Raw genomic sequence first — 26,423 nt, 5'->3', positions numbered from 1 at the left:
ATGTGCATACGGCCGTGTGTGCCCCAGGGGATACTGTAGAGAATCTAAGGCGTCAGAGGCTTCGTTTGGCTGAGAACAGACACGCAGGACCCTGAACCAAGGGCTGGATCCTTAAACTGCACAACAGATAAACCATTACTGCTTCACTTCGTACTGTGACAGGCATCGGCTCAGATCGATACGGAAACCACGTGCTGGACGTGGATGAGTACGCACACACGTAAATCTCTCCATGGCATGTCACACGCATGACTCGTTCACCAACGACGATACCCCTACCAAGTTAACCTCAAATTTATAAACAAAAATGCATCCATAGTGTAACCGAAACTCAGTTTTAAAAAGTTAGTTTTTTCCTTCAATGACAACGAAAAGAAGCCTAGAAACTGACATTCTCCAATAAAGTTCTTTTATTTGAGTTCAACCTAAAATAGTTTGATCTCTCTGCTGGAGAAATGAAATCTCCACGTCATAGGAAGTACTGAATTTGCATATTTCCAATAAGGTATGTTTGCGTCCCGCTCTGGGTCCCCAGCATAGTTACCCAGAGACCGTTTCCAGTAAACATGACTGTCCCAGCAGGAAATGTGCAGAACACGTGTCCTGCCTTAGAGAGTGGTCCTCGTGTCCCCATACCGTTTCTGCCTCCTAACTGTCCACTCGGTTGGAGCCCCGTGAGAGCAGGCTTCGAGCGCGCACGCCCTGCTGGCAAAGCCCTGGCTCCCCCGAGCTCCCTGGGGTCAGGCCGAGCGGAGGCCCCTCTGGGCAGGCGAGCGGTGAGCATCTCACGGTTTCTCGTCATCTCTTTCCTGAACGGGTACGTGTCGCCAGCAAGGGGAGCGGGTCCAGCGCGTGCTCAGCTTAGGATTTAATTTTCCACAGCTAAGAGAGGAAAGTCACCCGGTCAGCTGGTTTTCAGACAAACAGGAGGGGGTCAGAAGAACACTTACATGACTGAGAACCAAGAACCCTTTAACAGGAAGAAAACCGGCGGGGGCAACCACAGGCCACCGCAGAGAAAAAACACGGAGCGTGTCCAGGATGGGATGTTCCTGCGGTTCCTGCTTCTGGGGGTCGTTCATTCTGACTGTTCGGGGCCCGAGGCTCAGCCCAGGCTGTGAATCTGACATGAGATTCAAGCTCGATAGTGTGTGCCGTTAGAGAGCACAGGGTTCTGTGCTTTTGTCAAAGGAGGAAACCTAAGCTGAGAAGCCGTGGGCCACCAATCAAAATGTCTATTTCTTTACTTCAAGAGGTATTTTGCCCCAGCCAGTTTGCTCAATGGTTAACGCATCGGCACGTGGACCAAAGGGTCATGGGTTCAATTCCCCATTAAGAGCACATACCCGATCCCCGGCCGGGGTCAGGGCACATGTTGTAGGCAACCAATTGATGTGTCTCTCTCACATCCATGTTTCTCTCTCTCTCCACCCTCCCTTCCACTCTCCCTAAAAATCAATGGGAAAATACCCTCGGGTGAGGATTAAAAAGAAAAAGAAGGAGTTATTTCCACGCCAGACACACACACACACACACACACACACACACACACACACACACTCACAGTGAAGAACAGATAATTATCATGGTTTTTAAGACCAAGGCAGATGCTACAGATGGCAGTCCTACTTACTCGTATGTTAAACCCTAGAAGATCACTTATAACGCCCGAGACAGCGGAAAGGATGACGACGCGGGTGATGTTGAAGATTAAGGGGTTCATCGTCAGCCCGTAGAGTCGAAAGGGTGTGTCCAGCTCCTACAAGAGCACAGAGAACCAGCTGAGCCGCGTGGCTTCTCGGTGTCAGTGCCTCCGAGGGCGGCTGCTTAAGGCCGTCCTTCCGGACGTTCGGAGCTGTAACAGGAGGTGCAGCGGGCCAGCGGGGAAAACACCGAAGGGGAAAGGAAAAGCACAGCTGTGACAGGGCTCACCCTCTCCCGTCAGCTAAGTCTGTTAGGGAGGGTTCCAGCAGCACGTTACGTGTTATTTTTTTAAATGTGATTTAAGAGATGTGACGGACGTTCACCGTCGCCAGCACCCAGTAGCGATGGAACTCTTTCCTGTGCAGCCTTTAGGGTGAACTATCGAGTTGGCGTGTGCGTCCCCTCGGCCTGGCATCGGCCGGCTCCTGGGGTCGTCTCTGAGAAGTAAAGCGACGACTTGACTTAAACGGTAGTGAGAGAGTGTCCTAGGATCCTACTCACCTTCAACAACTTGGTGGACAGTTTTAACACATTGTTTACTAGAGTAAGCTGTTCCTTCTTAGTTGGCTTTTTTTCCATCTTAAGGTATAAATTAATCTAAGGGAAGGAACAGAGATTATAGTAAATGTCATAGAAAAAGATACAAATACTGCATTTCATCTGGCAGATTTTAAGGGTCATATTTTCAAGTAAAATAAGTTTTGAAATTCCAGCAGCTATTTCTACGGAGCACATATGTCATGGACCCTAGCCCCCATCCCTAATCAGACATGTTTGTCAAAGAAAAACTAGTGAAGAAAAAAGTATTAAAGCAATTTAAATATCAAAACAATGAAAACTTTCATTATGTTTTCCCTTATAGAAAGAATTCTCCATTATAATTCTAAGGCAAAAAATAAATAAAAACAACTAATGATACCAAATACTTTCACTTAAAACTTATGGATAAGCATACAATTATTTTAAATGTTACATACTACTCTGTATTTATAAGAAGCATTTCTCAATCTCAGTAGCTACTCACATACTAAAGAGCAAGTATTTTCCAAACACTGAATGTATCCATGGCTGATACAGAAAAAATTCAAGAAGCTTATTAAACACTAGAGGCCCGATGCATGAAATTTGTGCACTCGGGGGGGGGGGTGGTTTCCCCTCAGCCTGGCCTGCGCCCTCTCGCGGTCCAGGACCCCTCGGAGGATGTCTGACTGACGGCTTAAGCCAACTCCCCATCAGTCAGACGTCCTTAGCGCTGAGGCGGAGGTGGGAGAGACTCCCGCCACCACTGCTTCGCTCGCCGGCTGTGAGCCTGGCTTCTGGCTGAGCAGCGCTCCCCCTGTGGGAGCACACTGACCACCCGGGGTCAGCTCCACGTTGAGTGTCTGCCCCCTGGTGGTCAGTGAGCGTTGTAACAACCGGTCGTCCCACCGTTCGATTTGCATATTACCCTTTTATTATATAGGATACTTAAATGACAAATACTCCTAAGATCTAATACTTGATGTAGAATATGAGATTAACAGTATGCTCCAGTCCCACCAGTAAGAAAACCTTTATAGTGTACAAAGTATTTTCAATCCATTAGGTCTTCATTCTTATAACAATTCCTGGAGCAGGTGGGGAAGATACTGCCCTCATTGTATAAGGAGACAGTCACATAGTGACAAAGGTCATGTGGCTACAAAGTGACAGGCTCTGAATGCCACCCCGAATCTTCCGCACGAATCTCACTGTGCCATCTCTACCCACGGGCCAACCGCAGGGCAGCAGTACCTGTTCAGTAAGCAGTATTGAAACGTTGCTGTATTTCTTATTGGTTTCCGACCCCAGCGAGGCCAGGCGCAGTAAGAACAGCAGTAAAGCTGTTTCCCAGATCAAAAACTCCCAGTTATAGGCGTCATTCAGGAAAGTTCTGTGTCCTTGGAGAACCTACACGAAGGACCAAAAGAAGGTAAAGTTTTTCATTTGTCTTAAAATTTATACCTACTCCTTTATGCCGGCTACTTTAAAATGTTTACAAGATAGCGATATTTTAACACTCAGAAGAGATGTAACTCATTAAATATTATCTATGTAATTAGTCAGTATGTATTTCTCGACGTTTTCTAGACTTTTTCCTTTGCATGAAAGACAGCAAGGGTCCGGAAGTAACAGAGGGGGAAAACATAATAAGTAAAATAAAACCAACGCATTCCCAGCCTCTTGAACCACCAGCGTGCCCACTGGCAATGATATGGTGACCATTTTTCAAAGCCCTGAATTTGCCTGTGACCCACAGCACTCCCTAAAGCACATGGCCCATCCCAGCGGGGCGGCCAGGAAATCCTAAGGATCAGTTCTGTACTCCGTTTCAGAATCTGAACGTCAGCAGCGGCAGCTACCAGTTATCAAACACCTGTTATGTGTCAAGTTTTCTGGTAAAAGTTTTTGGTGTGTGGTTTTTTTTCTCTTCAATTTTCTGTTGTTGTTGATTCCAAAGTAAAGACATTTACTCATGCAAGCCCAAGGTAAAGTGGAATTTATTGAAAAATATACAGAGAACGAATGCTCCGAGACCTAATGCAGGCTTTTGAAAAACAGAAAGTCACCACGCAGAGGCCCTCTCCCCTCCCCCCTCCCCTCTCCCCAGGACCCTCTCCCCAGGACCCTCTCCCCTCCCCTCTCCCCAGGGCCCTCTCCCCTCTCCCCGCCCCCCTTTCCCCTCTCCCTTCCTCTTAGCAAATTCCACTGCCCTCCAAGACCCTTGTTGACTTTGCCACCATCATGATGCTATAACTTTATCATCACTCAAAAATTATCACCTAAACAAAACAAAAAAAAATTACCAACTAAAATTAAATTAGAGTGAACTTGGAGTCTTAAAGGACTTCAAAATTACCTTTACTCTCATGACCAACGTTGGGAAAATTAACAAGTATTCAGAAGAGCAAAAGAAATGTAGACACATTAAAAACGTATGCACTCAGGCCCAGGCAGCTGGTCAGAGCATCATCCCCATACACCAAGGTTGCGGGACTGATCCCGGGTCGGGGCACATACAAGAATCAACCAAAGAATACAGAAATAAATGGGACAACAAATCAATGTTTCTCTCTCTCTCTAAAAATCAACCAATTAAAGAATGTTTATATATATATATATATATACACACACACTGAAATGCAGTGAAGTGTCCAAAACAGAGACGAAACGCTTACCTGGGCACAACAAATGAAAGCAATCGACAGTGTCAGCAGGAAGACTGAAGATACCACCACATCGACGGAACGCTGCGGGCCCCGCCTCTGTGGAGAGAGGCAGGGGTGGTTGCTAGGTTACCAACAGAGGCAGCAATAGCGTGAATTTCACTACGTTCGTGCATGTCTTGTGTTGTGTCCTCTTTCTTTGGTCTTTCCGCATTAATGTTACAATATGCGTTTATAGGAAGTTCCTGACACAGGATCGTAGCACCTTCAACTGTAATTAAGCACCGAAACCCAGGCTGTTCCTAATTAAGGGCATGAGTGATTCGCTGACATATTTCCAGCTGGGATATTTGCCCCAAAGTCAGAAAAAGATGCGGTATCGAATGCACCGCTCCGCCCTGGGGATTTACCTTTCCTTCTTCCTTTCTAAGCTCTTACTAACCCACACCGGCCTGGAGAGGCGTCACCTCCGGCCTGGTGTGCAGCGCACCTCCCAGCCACTGACGCAGTCACAACCACCAGCCCGAACTGCCCGGCCCGCGGCCGTCTGCGGCGTGTCCGTGAGCCTGGCTTCCGCGTCCTCCTCCCTCCACGGACCCTGCTGCTGTCCATCGGAGGAGACTCACCTTTAGGAAGGAGCGCAGCGACAGCCATATCTTAATGTTCTCCACCTTCTTCAGTCTGAAGTGAGGTATTTCGTATTTTCGAGCTTTCCTGGCGGAAGTAATATGGCTGAAGAGTTTTGCAAAGAGAAATCTCTAGAGGAGGTGAAAAGAAATCACAAAATGAATGGACGTGTGCCTGTGCGTTTGTCCGGTTGTAAACAACAGTCCCGCATATAAACATGGTTGAAAGGATTAAATCCTCATCAGCGGTCGCTAGGCCAGGCAGTGGCGAACTGCTAACTGCTCCCACCGCACACGAGAGGGTCAGACTCCTCAGGGAGGCACGCTCCCCACACTCGCAGGGAATAGTCTCTGGAGACCTTTGGGAGTCCCCAGCTTCAAAAACAAATGTTTATACAGAAGTCTGGCTTACTCCCAAATTACATTTCCATCCAAATCCCTGTGTTTTGCACGTGCCACCGATATATTAAGTCCTCAACCCCCAACTCTTATCAAATTTCAATCATTTTAGTTCCCACTCGGCCCTTTTTCACAGAATCCTTTCACTGTGAGAAGTACTCCATGCGCCAAGGCACATCGAGACGCAGTCAGCGGGGCTCGCTCCCTGGCGAAGCCACGTACCTCCCCCCACACCCCCCACCCACGGGCTCAGCAAGCTTCCAGACGGCAGGAAGTCACTGTGAAGAATCAGCATCACCAACATTAAACCCGCAAGCACCAGGAGCCCACTGCTCCATCCTTCCCTGCCCACGTTAACTTGCGGAGAAAGAACAAATCGAGAGAACAGGATGAAAGCAACGACGCGTCAGACATGAACGCAGAGGCAGGCAACTGTATTTCCACCAACCTGTTTATACGTCCTCTCGGCCACACACATCATGAAAAAGAAAATCCACGTGAGACACAGTCGTTCGACAAAGTTAATCACGGACAGAACAACAACAGGAGGGACCGGGGGAGCCCCACAAAAGAGAGTCAAGATCTCCTCGGCGGAGACGGACTTGAGCTGGTCCAGGCTCTTCGCGCGGAACAGGCGATACAGAAACGGGAAGAAGGCCAGCCCGACGGTGACCGCGTTGCCCAGCATCTGGTAGCCCACTCCTTGCTGGTACGCGTTGACCTGGGAATTGATTCAAAACGCCCGTCATTGGCACACAGCTGAGTGGAGCTATGCAGCAGCTTTTGTCAAATACTACTTAGGTGGTTCAAGACTAAACCTTGACATCTAAAGAAGTAAAAAATGGCCAAAACCGGTTTAGCTCAGTGGACAGAGCGTCGGCCTGCGGACTGAAGGGTCCCAGGTTCGATTCCGGTCAAGGGCATGTACCTTGGTTGTGGGCACATCCCCAGTGGGGAGTGTGTGGGAGGCGGATGATCGATGTTTCTCTCTCATCGATGTTTCTAACTCTCTATCCCTCTCCCTTCCTCTCTGTAAAAAATCAATAAAATATATTTTTATAAAAAAAAGAAAGAAAACGATGTCCGCATTTATGGCTTTTAGATCTTACTGAACATCAGGCTCACATGAGAAAAGGAACATGTGCAGAACATACCTGAATGCCAGGCCATGCTCAGAGACTTTCGCAACACAACAAAATATTGCCACCTACAGACGCTGACTACAAAATTAAAAATACACACATCTGTGTTTCAAAAACTGTCCCATCCCTGCACGGTTCTGGGGAATGGCTGCTGGTCACTAAGCGGATTGTCTGAAAACCAAAAACACCCAGGAAGTCCCGGCGACGCGCTCACCCTGCTCATGATGATGCCGCTGATCTCCAGCACGGACATGTCCGTCTTCTTGCACTCGTTTCCTTCCCAGATGATGGCACTGACCCGGTCGGAGGCGGGACTTGAGTTCTGAAGCCAGAACAAGTGGTTCTGAGGAGAAAACAGAGCCCTTTCTATCCGCGGCTTTCTCTCCTCCGTGAGCATGTCCCCCGCGCCCAGCGCCCAGGCTGCCTCGCCACGGTCAGCCTCCTCCTCCTATCGTCTCCCTCACGGAGCTCATCACTCCAAGGCCACCTCCATGATGCTGAGTTCTGGCCTTTTTTCTCGGCTAAGCCTTTTTTTTTTTTTTTAAACCGGGAGAGAAGCTAAAGGTCTTCTACAGCAACCGGACCACAATCCCCAAGGATGCTTCCCTCTCTAAACGTACGGACGTGAGGATGAGCTTGGAGTACTCATCGGATACTGAGGAAAGCTGTTCTAGCGTAACACAGCTCTCCTGGGGAAGCAGGCCGTTAGCCATGAGAGGCGTGAGGCCGCAGATACCACACGAGTAACTGCGGAGGGAAGCCTTTCTCCAGTCTCATCAGGACGCACAAAAGCATCGGACCCTCAGGGAAGGCCGCAATGACAGCAGCCCCTCTCCTCGGCCAGGGCGTGCCTTGTGCTCTGGCGGCGAGCAGCTCAGGTCCCAGCTCACCAGCGTGGTCCTCTCCGGTCCCCCACGAGCCTCCTGTGGCCTTCCCTGAAACTAAAGGCCTTACAGTCTCTATCAGACAAGGTAGCATCTAATTATAGGCTGCATTTTCAGTGCCCGTTACTTATTTACCATATTGTAATCTTATCCCAAACTGGAATATAACTTTGCAATAGAGGACCATATGGTGTATGCTCTTCCTACTCCAATGCTTAGCATGTTGACGAGCACTTATTGATTTGGCAAAAAAAAATTAAAAATTATCAAGCACCTACTATGTGACATGCACTAAGGATACAATGTGAATAAGACAGATGTGATCCTTGGCACGTGGTCCTTGCACATGAGCAGGGGAGGAGTGGTCAGAGGTGAGACTGTATCAGAACAAATAAAGGAACAGAATCGAATAATCCAGGAGGGGAAAAGCCACGGACGTTAAGGGGCTGACATCAGATCTGACACAACACTCTGGCTGCAGCATGGAAAGTGCAGTGAAGGGGTCACTGGGGGGGCCGCTGTGAGGATCTGCTGGGAGCCAATGATGATGGGCACCAAGTGGGGGGCCCAGGAGGACACACAGATGCTCAACAGCAGGATCCAGAGCAAGTGAGGACCCTCAGAAACACGGGAGGGCATGCATGGCCGCGGTTTCTGCCGGGGGTGGTTAGTGGCAGCTTTCAGAAACATGGGGACCGAAAGAAGCTGAGGTGTGGGGACTGGGACATGGCGAATCCCATTTGACATGCGAGTTTATCTTACCTAGTTATCTATCTACTAGAGGCCTGGTGCACGAAACTCGTGCATGGGTAGGGTTCCTAGGCCTGGCAGGTGATCAGGGCGGATAGGGGCCTTCTGGCTGCCAGCCGGGGCCTTCCTTCGTTCCACGCCGTCCCCTGGTGGTCAGCGCACATCATAGCGAGCGATCAAACTCCCAGTCGGTCAAACGCCCAAAGGAACACTTTGTACATTAGGCTTTTACATATATCTATGCAAAGTGTCCCCTCGGGAGTTCGACCAGGAGACCTGGAGTTCAATCGCTCACTATGACATGCGTTGACCACCAGGGGGCGGCGCAGGATGAAGGCCCTGGCCGGCAGCCAGCATCCACTAGGGACCCTACCCACGCATGAATTTCGTGCACTGGGACTCCAGTTCTTATATATGCCTTAAAATTACAAAGGAAGTCAAAAATCATCATGCTATGCTCGATTTCCTCCTCTCTAAATTGGGGATAATAAAAGCATCTACCTAACAGGATTTTTACAAAGTTAAATGAGACCACACGGTGCTGGCACAGGGCAGGGACACGATACATCTAAAAGCATCTACCTGACAGGATTTTTACAAAGTTAAATGAGACCACACGGTGCTGGCACGGGGCAGGGACACGATACACCTTAGCGGTTATCGCCGTCGCCCGCACAGACCTGCTGAAACACATCCTCTTTGGGGTCCCGTTTGGTCCCCGAGTGCAGGGTGGGCGCAGTCCCCTCGCTGTCGCTGGTGACGGAGGACCTGCACTCCGGGCCGTGCAGCAGGTCGTCCCACAGCATGTCCTCCGTCTCCGAGTCGTGGCGGGTGCTCTCCGAGTCTCTTCGCGACACGTGGAGGCTGCGAGGGCCGCCGCTCACGCCAGACCGAGAGCCCTTTAGAGGAAAACAAAGGTGTGTTCTCACTCACTTTTAGAAACTGTCACGTATCTGAAGTAACAGTAACACACGTTATGGCGACGGCCGGCAAGCTTTCCGCCGTCAGTCACGAGGCCTCACCTCACGTGACAGAGACGCTCCACCTCTGAGTCACAGCATTCCCACGTACAACGTGCCCTTAGCTTTCATGATGGAACCCCCCGCTCCCACCTCTTAGGGGTCCTTTCCCAACAGCCTGTCCTCATCGGATTTAAACTCCACTTGTCAGGTGAAGATTAAGCAAGCTTCTCATTCCCTGAGCTTCACCTATGATAGTATAAGATTAGATCAAAACGGGGGCGGTTCGTAAAGGGTAAAGGGGGCCGAATATACGGCGACGGGAGACTGTGGGTGGTGAGCACACCACGCATATACAGTTCATGTGCCATAGAAACGCACGCGTGAAACCTATATAATCTTATTAACCAATGTAGCCCCAATAAATCCCATCAGAAAACAAAGGAGTGAAAAAGTAAACAAGAAGATTAGTTCAGAATGAAGAGCTCATTCTCTTCCTGGGGTGAGAAGCTGTTAGGTGGACAGAGGAGGAGGCAGGGGAGGGGCAGGCACGCATCAACACGGCTTTGGGACGACCACCCGGGAAGGGATGAGGAAGTCACCGCACGTGAACACGCTCGCTCCGAGGGGTCCCTTACCTGGCTGAAGGCGGCGGACTCGAATTCTGACTCGGCCAGACTGTCGGAATCCCGCATAAAGTGACACCACTTGGCAGTGGTTTTCGTTACCTGCCGAGTAAAGCCAGCGAGCGGCAGGAAACGTGTTAAACACTGTGGGGCTATTCGGTGGCTCCGAGGTTCAGGCCTAGACGTCCGTAAACTAAAACAAAAGCCACCTGAGAGCTGATGTGCCTTGGGAGCAGCGACTTCCTACTCCGGACTTCGCAGCCGTTGTCGCTCGAGGCCCCTTCCACGCTCCGGCGCAGCAGCATCATCTGCGCCCGGGCTTCCCCGTCCTCCTCACTTGACAGGTCATCCGACACGCCGTTCCCCACGCGCCGCAGAGCCTCCTGCGGAGACAGCAGTTCCTCCCAGGGGCCGCGCGACACACGCCGGCCAGCTGCCCGCGCCCACGCCACACGGCAACACCCAGGACCCAACAGACCCCGCGGCGCCCGACCGCGATACACAACAACACTGAACGTGAAACTGAACGGCCGTGAGGCTACGGGCGGTGAGAAGCACGGCAGGAGTCCAGCCCTAAGCCTGCACCCCCAGCCCGGCCATCTCAGGCAAGTTCGTACGTTTCTGGGGCTCGGTTTCCTCCTCTGAAAAGCAACGACAGGCAAAGCGCCCGTGTCGCAGACCTGTTGGAAAAATGGCACGGGTCACTCCGGGCAGAGGCCTGGAACAGTGCCCGGTTGTAGGAACAACTCAAAAACATTAGCTGCTTTTGTGATTACGTCATGTCACGGTTTAACCAGTGAGAACACACTTCAAGGTAAAGAAGCAGTCCGTCTTAGACACGGAGCAGAACGGCTCTCCCGAAACCTGGAACGCGGGTCCCACACCTCCCACAGGCCCACTGCCTCTCCGCACGCTGACGGCGCCTCCACACGCAGCCCGAGGACATCGCCCAGGCCCGCCGCCAAGGCTGGTCCGCAGCAGGTGCAGTCAAACTCTACCAGGGGTCCTCAAACTACGGCCCGCAGGCCACATGCGGCCCGCCGAGGACATGTATCCGGCCTGCCGGGTGCCGCTGCCTGTCCTGCTTAGCAGCCGACGCGTCCCGGGCCCGCAGTGCACATAGGAATTTGTTCATAGTTTTTTTTTTTTAAACTATAGTCCGGCCCTCCAACGGTCTGAGGGACAGGGAACTGGCCCCCTGTTTAAAAAGTTTGAGGACCCCTGGTCTAGTCCCAGAAATGGGAAGACTCGGCTCCAGTCTTACAGCCCCCTTTCACGTCCTGAGCCTTTATAGGTCACTTACTTGTCAAGACAAAGTGCACAAGCCCATTAGCCTGATTTCCCATCTCACACGGGAAAGAACAGATCCTGTCGGACGTACACCCACAGGTCTTACCCTGCGGCCCTTCTCTCCGTCGGAAAACTTGGCTTTCTCTGCTGTTGGCCGCGTTTTAACCTCTGGTCGCGCTTGTCGCTTCTTAATGATGGGACGCAGGTAGCCGGCGTCCTTGTTGGTTTCAGTCTCTTTGTTACATATTAATTTTACTCTTTTAGTCCTATTTTTTAAAAGAGAAGAAAGATGACTGACGAGCATCCTGAAATTAGCACCTTCCATGCAATCCAGGAAATTCGGGATTTTACTCTGAAAAGCTAGAAAATTCAGACGTCATCATGTTTAGACTTCTCACTTGCTGAGGTGGAGAAAGAACGATTATCCCCCCCCCCTTACCCCTCCCCCCGTCCCCGTCTCCAAAGACTCGGGGCAGTTCCTTGAGAGGAAGCAGGTGCCCAGTCTTCTCCCCTTTCCCTCAAACACCAACGGCCCCTCCCTCCCATCGCCTGATGCGCCACTTTGTAGAATGTCCGTCCCTCTCCTGCGCCTCAGAGGCCAGCCAACGCTCAGCTCCTGCGTGGCTCCTGCTGGCTCCCCCACTCCAGAATGACCGCTCCCTCTGCGGGCTGCCTGGCCTGCGGTCAGCATGCGGTCATGTAACATGTGTGCCGTGACCGCCGAGTGGGGATGCCGGGGCCCCGCACGATGCTCGGGAAGGAGAACGCTCACACACCAGCTAAAGAGGGTAAATATCTCTTTGGGAAACTATGTGAACAGACTTCATCTTCAAAATGGCCACAAAAGAACTTTCGAGTCACACTCACTAATACGCGGCCCATCGGTCTTGCTTTGAGTCCTACGTGTGTGGTCACAGCCTGCAGGGCTCGCGGAGGGAGGATGTCTGCGACCACTTCCCTCCGTCCACAGCCCCTCACGCCAGCTCCGCCTCCCCTTCCCCAGGCGGCGGCGGCGGTGGGGACACTGAAACGACCTCATCTTTTCCAAATCCTTCTCTCGTGATGGTGGGGCGCCTGGCTTAAGACAGTTACCCGTTCGGAGTGGTTATGTTTCTGTAACCTTGTGGTCTGAACATCACTAAAGGTCCCGCCGACGGGCACATGTGTGGGAGATTACCTGGCTTGCAGGTAACCGGACAGGCAGTGGGGACCTGCTGAGGAAGCAGTTCATGCCGAGCCTCAAAAACCACCCCGCGATGATCATGTGCCCACACGGGGCTCTCCGGAGCCTGAGCGGATTCTACGCCACGCACATGCTAACGTGGAGACAACATCACGTAAACACTCCAACGTAAGGGATCTCACCTGTTGCCAAAGAGAGTCCCCCAAAAGCCACTGGCGAAGGGTCCAGGTTCCACAGGTTCGACTCCTCGGACTTTATCAGAGGAGTTATTTCCATTTTCTCGGCTCCCGTCACCATTCACAGTTTTTCGTAATTTTCTATAAAAAACACAAACATTTCAACACTTCAGGTTATTCAAGACCTTTTCTATTTCTGCCCAAAATATCCCCTCCAGAAAATGATCCTAACGGCTGCCACCTGAAATTAAAGGATAACGAACTTTCTATAACGAGGATCAATTAGCAGGGATATTTCTGACTTAAGGGCAAAAAGAGGCCCCAAACAGAGACCTGTGCTATCGTCCTGTTCAATCATTAGAAAAATAGAACTGCTATTCAAGAACACTGCAGGAGAACAGCTTTCACCTGCGTGACACAGTCCGTCCAGGCACCCCTAGCAGAAGGCACGGTGCCTGTAAATTCGGATGTCGGAAATCTACCCATTTGGCACATTTAGCCAGGAAAGCACAGAATAACAGCAACTGGTCAGTGCTCTCCCATGTAGTTAAAGCACGCGTCCTATAAATACCACCGAGACACAGCACAGCATTCGATTCCCTCAGCAAACATTACATCGACTGACCTGAGTGTTCAAGGAATCTTCTTCTGGGGGAAAAAAAATATTTTGAAAATAATACTCAAAAAAAAGAATACTAAAAGATAAGAATAAATATGTTGAAATTCATTACACCAAGTGGAAATAATCTTATTTAGTACCTGCTTAGGGAAACAAAAATCTACAGATACTGAGGAAATAATAGCACATATGCCTCAGAGACCTTTAACTTCAAAGCCCGCACATAGCACCTAACCAATCACAACATGAAGTCAACGTGGAGAAAAGTCAAATCAATCTGCATTAGAAGTTCAGAGCACTTAGAAACCCATTCTTACTATGCATATTGAGACAAGGTGAAATTTTTAGTAGCAGTAACCCAACTGCATTAAGATCCTCATTTATAGTGAATTTTCACCAAATTTTGATTAAGATTGAGTTCTGCAGAAGAATGCTTTTTCAAAATCACTATTTGATATATTTTAATAAAGAATAATATAGAAACAGTATAGGAATTTCCTTTTAAGCAACTGTACTGAATGACAAAGTCCTGCCTGCGATTAAAAATTCATGACAAGTCTTCTTAGCAACAGGGAGGAAAGCGAAAAGCAAAGCATTCTTTTCTTTTTTAGCCAAAAAATAGTAATAAACGCATGCAAACGGGAAGATTTTTTTTGTTACTTTAATCGAAGGTTTTTCCGTATCGACAGGGCCTCTCCCAGAACATACCCGACGACAAGTGCACGTGGCAGCTCACCTCCTTCTCCGACTCCCATTGCTTCCCGACGGCCTTGCGATCTGCGTAGACACGATCTGACAGTGGACGGTTCCCATGAGCAGCATAAGGCACAAGGGTCCAAGGACTTCACTCACATTCACAATGGGCATCATCAAATACAACACCAGCGCTATCACTGGAGAGAAGAGGTTTCAAAATGGAAAGCGTTAGGGGTCGTCTTAAAAAACAATTCTAAGGAGTCTATAGATTATTTCTACAAAAAGCTACCGTTTTACCAAGTACACCAGTAACCGCACCTGATTCCCTACCACGCAATCTACCTGCACATTCGCTGAGTGAAAAGGGGAGCCCTTTCTGGCCGTGCGAGCCCAAGAATCACCACACGAGTCGATGGTGCAGGACGTGTAGTCCAGACACAGACCACGGGGTTTATGAAACCTAACACACCACTTATCTCCACACAAGAGAAACTCCTCAATAACAAACACGTGGAAAAAATGGAACTTTCTCTTTACAAGTGACCAAAGAAATGCACGTTAAAGGAGCACCATACTATTTTTCACAATAATTCTTGATTGTACAATACTATTTTTTGTATATCAAATTAGGTAACAATTTTTTAATCTTTAATAATAAAAGCGTAAAATGCTAATTAGACCAGACAGCCAAACTTCCAGACAAAGCCGGGGCTTCGAGGGCCGAGGCAAGCCGCTGCAGCTGCAAGGGCCAAGTCCCTTGCACGAATTTCGTGCACCGGGCCTCTAGTTTATAATAATGCTGCTAAGACTATGGTAAAACAGGCACCCTCATTCACTATTTTCCAGAGGAACTGTGTCACCAACAATTTCACTATACAAGGTGGGGCGAAAGTAGGTTTATAGTTGTTTATATTGAAAAAAACAATAATTAATAAATAATAATACAAGAGTAAACTGTTTCATGTACTCACAACTGTAAACCTACTTGTGCCCACTTGTATGTACTAAAATCCTTAAAGTGTTGACACTCTGGTCTGTCAATTCTGTTTCAGAGAATAAGTGCTAAAGAAATAATATAAAATATGGAAAATTTTGTTCATGGTGGTATTATTAAAAGAAAAATATCAGAAACAACTTAAATGCTCACAATTTGGAAACAGTTATGTAAATTATGGATCTATAAAATTTTATATAATGGAATATTGAGCAACTATAAGAAGGTATTTATGATAAACCCATATGACAGGCTATTATAAAGACATTAAAAGGAGCCCTAGCCAGTTTGGCTCAGTGGATAGAGCATTGGCCTGCAGACCAAAGGGACCCAGGTTTGATTCTGGTCAAGGGCACGTACCTTGGTTGCAAGCTCCTCCCCAGCCCAGGCCCTGGTCAGGGCTCGTGCAGGAGGCAACCAATCGATGTGTTTCTCTCACATCGATGTTTCTCTCTGTCTTTCCCTCTCTCTTCACTCACCCTAAAAATCAATAGAAAAATATCCTCGGGTGAGGATTAACAACAACAAAAAAGACATTAAAATGAGTGTATGCCCATATACTGGAATATTATACAACCATTAAAATGACAGTTGTGAAGACTTCATCACAATGAAATAAAATGTAAAATTCAGGGCCTTATTCCCACTAACTACATCTCAAGCACCCAGTAGCCACGTGGCTGGCAGTTGCTGTGCTGAGCACTGTAGATACAGAACATTTCCTTAGGCACAGAAATTCCACTGGGGGGCATGTCATGACTTTAGAAAACGAAACTTACAGATTTCTAAATTCACAAATAGTTTTGTCATTTTATCACTTAATTAAAAAAAACTCAGCATAACAAATACTAAAATCCCTCTAAATCCTTTCACCCAACCCAACCTCCAGTACTCTGTGATCTAACCCAGGTCTTTTTGCACAGGTACAACCACAGTGTCCACTGCCCACCTGCAGAAGGCGTGCCTGGCCGGCAATGGCCACAGCGTGCTAAAGAGGACATCCTGGAGAGAAACCAAGATGGCGGCATAGGTAAACACCTAAACTGCTGCCTCGCGCAACAATTTCAAAACTACAACTAAAAGACAAAACGGACATCATCCAGACCCACAGGAAGGCTGGCTGAGTGGAAATTCTACAACTAGAAGGAAAGAGAAAAGCACACTGAGACTCAGAGGAGCTGCAGGAGGCAGAGGTACTGAGACATGTGCGTGGAGAGGACTGGCAACTGAGTGCGTGGCTGGCTTTCTCAAGCGGGAGGGAGACAAAAGCTCCTGACTGCACTGAACTCCAGTTCCGGGCGAGACTCTGGGGACCCAGACTCATTCAGGGAGAAACTGGACTGTCTGGCAGCTGTGGAACTCGAGGGCGGCTTCCTCTCAGAGGTGCTTGCAGCAATTACCACGGGACACTGAGACACAGAGGCCTATTAGGGCAGGGCTGACGGGAAACCAATGCTGTCTGCTCCGCCCTGAGACTGCGCCCTATCCAAGCTGAGCACAGAGGCTTTTGCAAGTCTTGTCTAATAAGGGTGTCTCCAGCACAGAAGTTCTCCCAGCATAGACACACCTGATTCTCACAGCCAATTGGCCTGGAGGTCAATTCCTCCCAGTGAAACCAACAACAATCAAGGCTTAACTACAACAAGACTGTGCACACAGTCCACAAAGGGGTGCATCAAGAGTGTCTGTCCACCTCAGGTAACTGGGGAGGCTGAGCCACTGGGCCCTATAGGACACCTAGCACACAAAGCCACTCTATCAACTCAGGGAAGCAGCCAACATGTGGAGACAAAGAAACAGATCACAAATGAAAGAAATGGAGGAAAGCAAACGACTGGGTATAGAGTTCAAAACCATGATTATGAGGTTTTTCAAAAATTTTCTAGAAAAGGCCGATAAATTTAGCGAGACCCTCGAGGATATGAAAAAGGACCAACTAGAATTTAAGCATACACTGACTGAAATAAAAAATATTATACAAAGATCTAACAGCAGACTAGATCATCACAAGAATCAAGTCAAAGATGTGAAATACAAAGAAGCAAAAAACACTCAACCGGAAAAGCAAAAAGAAAAAAGAATCCAAAAATGTGAAGATAGTGTAAGGAGCCTCTGGGACAACTTCAAGCGTACCAACATCAGAATTATGGGGATGCCAGAAGAAGAGAGAGAGCAAGATACTGAAAACCTATTTGAAGAAATAATGACCGCAAACTTCCCCCACCTGGTGAAAGAAATAGACTTACAAGTCCAGGAAGCGCACAGAACCCCAAACAAAAGGAATCCAAAGAGGACCACACCAAGACACATCATAATTAAAATGCCAAGAGCAAAAGACAAAGAGAGAGTATTAAAAGCAGCAAGAGAGAACAGTTAGTTACCTACAAGGGAGCACCCATACGACTGTCAGCTGATTTCTCAACAGAAACTATGCAGGCCAGATGGGAGTGGCAAGAAATATTCAAAGTGATGAATAGCAAGAACCTACAACCAAGATTATTCTACCCAGCAAAGCTATCATTCAGAACTGAAGGGCAGATAAAGAGCTTCACAAATAAGAAAAAGCTAAAGGAGTTCATCACCACCAAACCAGTATTATATGAAATGCTGAAAGGTATTCTTTAAGAAGAGGAAGAAGAAAAAGGTAAAGATAAAAATTATGAACAACAAATACATAACTATCAACAAGTGAATCTAAAAATCAAGTGAATAAAAAAATCTGATGAACAGAATAAACTGGTGAATATAATAGAATCAGGGGCATAGAAAGGGAGTGGACTGACAATTCTCGGAGGGAAAAGGGGTGTGGGAGGTGCAGGAAGAGACTGGACAAAAATCGTACACCTATGGATGAGGTCAGTGGCGGGGGGCGGTAAGGGCAGAGGGTGGGGTGGGAACCGGGTGGAGGGGAGCTATGGGGGAAAAAAGAGGAACAATTGTAATAATCTGAACAATAAAGATTTATTAAATTAAAACATAATAATAATACACACAAAAAAAGGACATCCTGGTCGCTGCACAGACTGAGGAGAGGGGAAATGATGTGTAATAGACAAATGAGAATAGATTCCTACGGCCGTGACTGGGGGAGGGCGGATGCCTCTCTGTGGAAGTGGCACCTTCCATCTGGGCTGAGAACTTCACGATGAGAAAAAGGACAGCCCCGTGAAAGCCTTAGGATTGTTTCAGAGAGAAAAGCTGTGTGAGAAACAGAAAAAAGGCCATTACATGTAGGTGAGCATGGAGGAGAGCGGTAAGACATGATGACATCCAGAGGTTAGCAGTTACAGGTCACGGAGCCATGGTGAGAAGTTTGGGTTTTTATTTTATAGGCAGTGAGAAATCACTAAAGGGTTTTGGTGAGGAGTTTGGGTTTTTATTTTATAGGCAGTGAGAAATCACTAAAGGGTTTTAAGCGGGAAAATGACATGATATGGTTCCTGTGTTAAAAGATTTCTCCAAGTGCTGTGCAAAGAATGGCTGGTGGGAAGAAGACTCAGAGCAGATGTATTCCAGTGGCCCAAGCAGAGGGATGTCGGTGCTGGGGACGATGATGGCTCGAGACAGATAAATAGAGTCAAGATGTATTTCGGAGATTGAACTTACAGGTTTGGTGACAGGTTGGATATGAACGTTGATGGCAGGGAAGACTAGAAAGACAATATTTCATTTGAAAACTGAAAACTGGGTGGTTGATGACATCATCTAATGAAATGCAAATCCTAAAAAGGAACAAGCTTGTACAAAAAAAAAAAAAAGTTTTGGGATAAAAAAATCTAGAGTTCCACTATGACTACGTTCAAGACACCTACGACATCTCCATGGACATGCCGAGCCAGCAATGGCATTTATGAGTCTGCAGTTCAGCAGAGGGATCTGAAGATACACATTTGAGAACCATCAGTGTATCCACTATATTTAAAGCAATGGGACTTGAGAATACCTAGAGAAGAGCATCGGGGATCCCACCTGGAGGTGACCCAGCGTTCAGTGCCAGACAGAGGAAAAGACTGAGAGGCCTGGCCGTGAGGCAGGTGGGGAGAGAGGAGGGTTAGACTATGGTGTCTGCTCTGTCTGAGCAAATAATTTTAAGATGAACTCCAAACACGGTATGTCCCTATGTCCCTTCATTTCTTCGCACTTTCAGCCATCAAATGCAAGGGTCAATGTAAGACGGTAAGGTCCGTGCCATCTAACAGCAAAACAGCAAAGAGAAATGGGCATAACTTACTCCAGTTCCTCCAATTACCTTGCATGAGGTAGAGCAGTAGCAGCCAAACAAAGATCTTTAAAGAGGTAACCTGGATCCACCAGCTGCTGAACAACGGGAAGAACACCACTCGCACCAGCCCCTTCCGCGTCAGGGATGTCCACGGAATCTCAGGTTTGGCTTTGGCAAATGTTGAGCCTTTAAATGTATAATAAAACAAAACATCAACCATTGGCATACACTGTACACAGATGCCCACTTGTAACACTCTATTATAAACAGGTGAGTGCAAAGATCAGCACATGAGAAAATCAGCATGTAGCCTAACGAAAAGAATCCTCTCAGATGTAATACCTTACACCTCAGATGTAATAACTTCTTGCCTCAGTCATGAGGACACAAGCTCAAAATGAGTCAGGCTCGCCTGAATGTTATACAGTGCTGCATATTTGTATTAATTATCAGTTCATCCCTCCCTCTTGACTCATGGGGAAAACCATGTAATTTGTGTGGCCACACAGTACTTAAGCAAAGTGGGGGGAATTTTTTGCCTGAATGGTGAGGTAAGAAGATTATTTTGGAAATTTGAATATATTATCACATAGAGACCATAGCTAAAAGTAACCTTTAGTACCATATCTACACTAATAAAAGAGAAAGATGCAAATTGACCATACCTTCGTGACGCCCACCAGCCAATCAGGAGTGAGTATGCAAATAACCCAAATATGGCGGGTTAATTTGCATACACAGGTGCCAAGTGGCCGGGGGCAGGGCGGGACACCTGCGTCATCACCATGGTGACAACGCAGGCGTTCCACACTGCCCCAGCCACTCAGGGCCTCTGGGTAGCGTGGAAAGGCGGAAAGGTGGCTCTGGGCCAGGGCAAAGGCAGAAAGGCGGCTCCGGTCAGGAGCGAAGGCGGTGCCGGCAGCCAGGGAAAGGAAGGCCCATTCTTGCACGAATCTTCATGCATCGGGCCTCTAGTGAAATAATAATACACATGAGAAACCAACCCAATTTAGAACTCACCTCTGATTAAGTCAACATCAATCAAGTCTGCCTTTATGTGACCCATCTTTTTTGGTTTGTTTTTGAAGCCCTAGGATGGAAGAGAAACAGAAGTAAAGAAAAGAAGCCCTTTTAAATGCAAAAGGTAAACTTATGTTTCCTTTTCTCTGTATCTGACTCCCTCTAACTGGAGATGCTTAGTCCTCATGCTCCTTAAAGGAAGTGGTCCTTTCTAGACTTTTCACCTACGTTATAAAATGAAAATTAGCATTAACCAGGGATAAATACCAGACTATGAAACACTCCCTTAGCAACAGAAACACATTCATTCATTCATTCATTCAACAAATATTCAAGGTGTGTCTTCCATATGCCAGACACTCTCCTGGAGCTGGGGAGACAGCAGTAAGGGTCATCATGGTTCCGTCTTCGAAGGCTGGACAGGATAGAAGGGAAGACATACACTAAAGCCAAATGTATGGGGTCCTCAGGAAATGCCCGACCCTCCCTCACCATTTTTTCTTTCCTAAGGGAATAGAAGTCATTAAGAAATTTATCACCACTGTGCCCGGGAGCAATGAGAAAGTCAGTATACACTTTTGTATGTGTTTGTGCTGAGGAAGAAGAAAAAGCGCACGCCACGCTTTTGTTTCCGGGTCCCTGTGCTTTCTCCAGCACCTTCCGCAGTGGGTGTGATCAGAGGAAACGCGCCAGGAACCATCTAAGCACCCTACACATACTCATGTAAACTTGCTTCACGCCTCTGGCCCTGACCCCTGTCCTGGGAGGCAGGTACTTTGCTTACGCTCCCTTTATAGATGAGGAAACCAAGGCGCAGAGATTCTAAGCCCGTCATTCTCACTTCAGACCACCAGGCACCCTGCCTCTCCCCACGGTACACAATGCCTGCCTGATCAACTCAGGGGGAGGTTTGGTTTGAGATCAGACAGACGCTCGCCTCTGAAAGGTTCAATGAGCGATGCCTGGGAGCTGGGAGTGAATTTCCGAACTGGCCACCAGCGCTGCCCCACAGCCCAGGGTAAGGCCCAGGGGACAATCAGCACAGGCTGCTCCAGGAGGCAGAGGAGGGTCTGCAGACTCTGCAGAGCCCAGCACAGGCTGCAGCAGCCCTCTCTGGCTGCCCCCGTTTAAACAAATAATACGCATGGAGTCGCAGCTGCCACCCAGAGGAGCTGCCCTGCCCATCTCACTCCCTAACCTCTGGAGGGTTCGAACTGGCCACAACCTCTGGGCTGGGCCTAAACAACACTGTGTCCTAAAGGCACTGTTTGCAAGGATAACCGGAAGGCAGGTAACATGAGAGGGGACGGAAGGGAAAGCGCAGTTTAGAATTAGCATCACTAATGAGCTGGGCTGCACCTGTAGAAATGCCTGCCTTCCGCTATGTAATGGGTCCCCTTCCCTTTCTCGTAAGTACCCCTTGCCTTTGCCTCCTGATTGGGACACCAGCTGGGTTTCTGCCTGAATCCGTGCTTCCCGACAAGCTATGCTTTTTAAAAATCTGAAATAAATGCTGTTGCCTTTTCACCATGGCCTTTCATTTTTTTTTTTCTTTCAAATATTTTTATTGATTTCAGAGAGGAAGGGAGAGGGAGGGAGAGATAGAAACATCAGTGATGAGAGAGAATCACTGATCGGCTGCCTCCCGCACACCCCCTACTGGGGATCGAGCCCACAACCCCAGCATGTGCCCTTGACCGGAATCAAACCCGGGACCTTTCAGTCCACAGGCTCTGTCCATTGAGCCAAACAGGCTAGGGCTGGCCTTTCATTTTTAAGTTAATACCCCCAACACAACTGCAACATTTGACCGATGTCGTTCCTACCTTTAAGCAGAGGGACGAAAGCATGGGGGGGGGGGGGGGGACTGCCCTGATGTACTCTATTTAAGAGGGAACAAAAGATCAGTAAACCCTGCAATACATCTCACCCTCTTAGTGTCTGAAACTTCCACTGTATTGCCGTTAAAAGAATCAAACTACTCTAGAGCCAGGCACAGAAGTCACGCACATGATGAACCAGAGAACCGCGCCAAGGCAGGCCAGCACTCAGGAACATGTTCTAACTCAGATTTAAAAGTTCAAGGGAGATTTGCAAAGGGAACGATCTAGCCTGAGACCCGGAGGATGGATAGGAATTTGCCAAGATGGACATGGGTGTGTGTGGCAAAAGGGGGAATCAAGAAAAGCGCAAGAAATCAGACATAGCATGACGCAAGCTAAAGGAATGTCAAGAAGTGAAGATTATAATCAAGCTAAGAATGTGAGTTTACTGGAAGGGATACTAGGAAGTCAGAGAACAGTTTTAAACAGGAGAAAAACAATCAGATTTGTGTGGACACATTAACAGGATCACAACAAGCCAGCTTCAGTGCGGATGAGGGGCGAGGGGAAACAGAGGCAGAGGAAAGTGAAGTGGAAAAAGCTACTCAGTCACCCAGAGCAGAGTCGCCAAGTTTTACCTGGGAAGGCCAGGCGGGATGTCAGGCCCGTGGGCTCCGCGGTCTCGGGGCAGCCACCCCACTCGGTGGCTGCTCAGACGCAGCCGACACACAGGGAGCACACAGAGGCCGCTGTGCTCGGCGGAGGCGGCCAGACCAGGTCATCAGAGGCATGAATTGGGTAAAGTTTTATCTCTAAAGATATTAGAAGTAGAACCAGAAGTTCTGGTCATTGAAAATGTGGATCGGTGTGAAGACGAAGCCACAGCCTGAGCCCTCTAGCTCCTCAGTGAATAGGAAAGACAAGAGAAGGGACAGGGCCATTCGGCTCACATTCCTCTCACCAAGCCTGAAGTCTGTGGGGAAGAAGTCTCCTCCCACAGGAAGGACAGCAAGTCACATGACCACACAGCCATCTTCTTGCGGGACACTGGGATACCCACCTATCAACATGCATATTTACTTCTATAGCTATTAACCTATCTCAAACATATTCCACAGATCTATCTTACTACTCAGGTAATTTCCTTTAATATATTTTCCATTTTTAGAGTCTTATTAAAATAATACTTACAAGGCTAATAAAACACACACACACACACACACACACACACACACACACACACACACACACACACCCCTCTTCCTAACCTCACCCTTCCTTACCCTCGATTCCTACTTCCTGGCTATTTCTTCTTTTTTACTTCTAAACAAGAGTTACATAGCGCTTTCTTCAATTTTAGATGCTATCCATTCCTTTCTTATTGTTGAATATGAGGAGATAGCTCTCTTAGCCTTTCTGTGCCTTGGTTCCTTCACCTATGAAATGGGAACGATAATATATCTACCTCACAGGATTGATGTAAGGATCAATTAAGAGTGGGGGTGGGGGGGTGTTTGTATGCAGTATTTAGAATACCAGACACATACTACATGCTTAGTGTTAATGATTAATACACCACCGAACATGCACACACACATGCCCCACCTGAACTATAGTTTTCCCCCATATAGTTTTAGCACAATTTTAGTTCAGTCAATGCTTGATGTTTTGAGTGTTAAGATCACATACTATTCCCAGCTAAGCCAAGTAGTAAACAATGATTGTATGCACTTTCTTAAAAAAATTTTTTTTTAAATATATTTTATTGATATTTCACAGAGAGGAAGGGAGCAGGATAGAGAGCTAGAAACATCGATGAGAGAGAAACATCAATCAGCTGCCTCCTGCACACCTCCCACTGGGGATGTGCCCGCAACCAATGTATATGCCCTTGACCGGAATTGAACCCGGGACCCTTCAGTCCGCAGGCCGACGCTCTATCCACTGAGCCAAACCAGTTTCGGCTCTTAAAAAATTTTTGTCCTAGAATTGTGATTGCCTCCTTTTTTTCACTCACTTAATTTTATCCCTATATACTACTAACTAGAGGCCCGGTGCACGAAATTCGTGCACAGGGAGGGTGTGTCCCTCAGCCCAGCCTGCACCCTCTCCAATTTGGGACTCCTCGAGGGATGTCCGACTGCCCGTTTAGGCCCAATCCCAGTAGTCGGACATCCCTCTCACAATCCAGGACTGCTGGCTTCCAACTTCTCGCCTGCCTGCCTTCCTGATTGCCCCTAATTGCTTCTGCCTGCCAGCCTGATCACCCCCTAACCAAACCCCTGCCAGCCTGATTGACGCCTAACTGCTCCCCTGCCAGCGTGATTGCCCCTAACTGCCCTTCCCTGCAGGCCCGGTCACCCCCAACTTCCCTCCTCTGCCAGCGTGGTCACCCCTAACTGCCCTCCCCTGCAGGCTTGATTGCCCCCAACTGCCCTCCCTTGCAGGCCTGGTCCCTCCCAACTGCCCTCCCTTGCTGGCCTGATCGCCCACAACTGCCCTCCCTTGCAGGCCTGGTCCCTCCCAACTGCCCTCCCCTGCTGGCCTGATGGCCCACAACTGCCCTCCCTTGCAGACCTGGTCCCTCCCAACTTCCCTTCCCTGCTGGCCATCTTGTGGCAGCCATATTGTGTCCACATGGGGGCAGCCATCTTGTGTGTTGGAGTGACAGTCAATCTGCACATTACTCTTTTATTAGATAGGATTCCTCTTAAAACACCCTACAAGGTTACAAACCTCCCAATGGTCGAACACAGGAAGCCTTGACGTGGTATACATCACAGTCTCCCACACTCCTGCCCCTGTGGTGGGGCTGTTTCCCGGCCTGATATGAACTGTCACCCGTGGACATCTCTTCATTATCCCAGAATTCCCCTTCCATCTCTGTGTTGGTTACCCTCTTTCCTGATGTTATGGATTGCTCTGTTTTGGTTTACTCGCTCATTACAATCCATGTCCTCACCTGCTTTCTGAGAGAGGGGACATGGGTGATACTTTTGAGACTTTGAAAGTCTCAATATATCTTCCTGTAGTACCTTTACACCTGGTTAACAGCTGGGAGCGGGGGTGGGGGGGTGGGGGGAGGAGGCATAAAGTTTTAGGTTGAAAATCATTTTGTGTCAGAATTTCGAAGGCTCCATTGTCTTCTGGCTTCCAACTGAGCTAGAAGATGCTACTGAGAGGCCCGATGGAATTCTGACTCGCAATTTCTGTATATGATTTGGCCATATTACCCAAGGCAATATTCAGATACAATGCAATCCCCCACCAAAATCCCACTGTCATTTTTTAAAGAAATAGAATGAGAAATCATCAGATTTGTATGTAACCAACCACAAAAGACCCCGAAAAGCCAAAACAATCCTGAGAAAAAAGGATGAAACTGGAAGTATCACACTAGCTGACTTCCAATTATACCACAGAGCTACGATAATCAAAACAGCCTGGTGTTGGCCGAAAAACAGACGCACAGATCAATGAACAGAATTCGGAGCCCAGAAATAAAGCAACAGGTGTACAGGCAGATAATTTTTGACAAAGGAGCCAGAAACACACAATGGAGAAAAGAAAGCCTCTTCAACAAGGGGTGCTGGGAAAACTGGAAGGCAACATGTGAAAGAATGAAACTAGATCACAGTTTGTCGCCACCTGCAAAAATTAATTCAAAATGGGTCAAAACCTAAATATAAGATCTGAAACCATCAATTAAATAGAAGAAAACATAGGTACTAAACTTATGGACCTTGGTCACAGAGAACATTTTATGAATTTAAACCCCAAGACAAGGGAAGTGAAGTTCCTAAAAATATATAACTTTCCAAACTGAACCATGAAGAAATGGAAAGCCTGACTAGACCGATCAACAGTAAATAAGTTGAAATAGTCAAAAAACTTCCAAAAAAACCGAAGTCCAAGACTAGATGGCTTCACTGATGAACGTAATGCCCGTCTTTCCAAAAATCTGAAGAAGAGGGCAATACTTCCTAACTCATTTTACAAGGCCAATGTTACCCTGATACCAAGAATAAAAAAACAGTATCCAGGTCTATAAACCTAATTATATCCTTAAAAATAGTGTTCTAATGACGCTTACATCACTTGTTTTATCTCCCTCCCTTTTCCTTT

The 26,423-nt window shown here is 47.9% G+C and overlaps 1 protein-coding gene across 2 annotated transcripts in view; it reads right to left on the bottom strand.

Annotated features, from left to right (window-relative positions):
* Positions 1-384: 384 nt before the first annotated feature.
* Positions 385-26,423, bottom strand: part of PHTF1 (putative homeodomain transcription factor 1) — a 34,237-nt gene continuing 8,198 nt past the window's right edge. The window contains exons 4-20 of one of the 2 annotated variants that reach the window (XM_080648270.1): positions 20,476-20,545; positions 19,483-19,641; positions 14,280-14,436; positions 12,931-13,065; positions 11,672-11,831; positions 10,893-10,955; positions 10,485-10,658; positions 10,288-10,377; positions 9,371-9,589; positions 7,271-7,399; positions 6,363-6,635; positions 5,516-5,647; positions 4,902-4,988; positions 3,478-3,633; positions 2,206-2,301; positions 1,634-1,759; positions 385-882 (exon numbers count right to left, since the gene is read on the bottom strand). In XM_080648270.1, the coding sequence (XP_080504396.1) occupies positions 862-882; positions 1,634-1,759; positions 2,206-2,301; positions 3,478-3,633; positions 4,902-4,988; positions 5,516-5,647; positions 6,363-6,635; positions 7,271-7,399; positions 9,371-9,589; positions 10,288-10,377; positions 10,485-10,658; positions 10,893-10,955; positions 11,672-11,831; positions 12,931-13,065; positions 14,280-14,436; positions 19,483-19,641; positions 20,476-20,545 (2,247 nt within the window). In that variant the 3' untranslated portion in view covers positions 385-861. The remainder of the gene's footprint in view (positions 883-1,633; positions 1,760-2,205; positions 2,302-3,477; positions 3,634-4,901; positions 4,989-5,515; positions 5,648-6,362; positions 6,636-7,270; positions 7,400-9,370; positions 9,590-10,287; positions 10,378-10,484; positions 10,659-10,892; positions 10,956-11,671; positions 11,832-12,930; positions 13,066-14,279; positions 14,437-19,482; positions 19,642-20,475; positions 20,546-26,423) is intronic. The other variant, XM_080648271.1, reaches the window with a different exon arrangement.

Source organism: Plecotus auritus (genome assembly GCF_963455305.1).
Source record: "Plecotus auritus genome assembly, chromosome: 12".
NCBI lineage: Eukaryota > Metazoa > Chordata > Mammalia > Chiroptera > Vespertilionidae > Plecotus > Plecotus auritus.
This window is presented reverse-complemented; position numbering and strand designations above follow the sequence as displayed.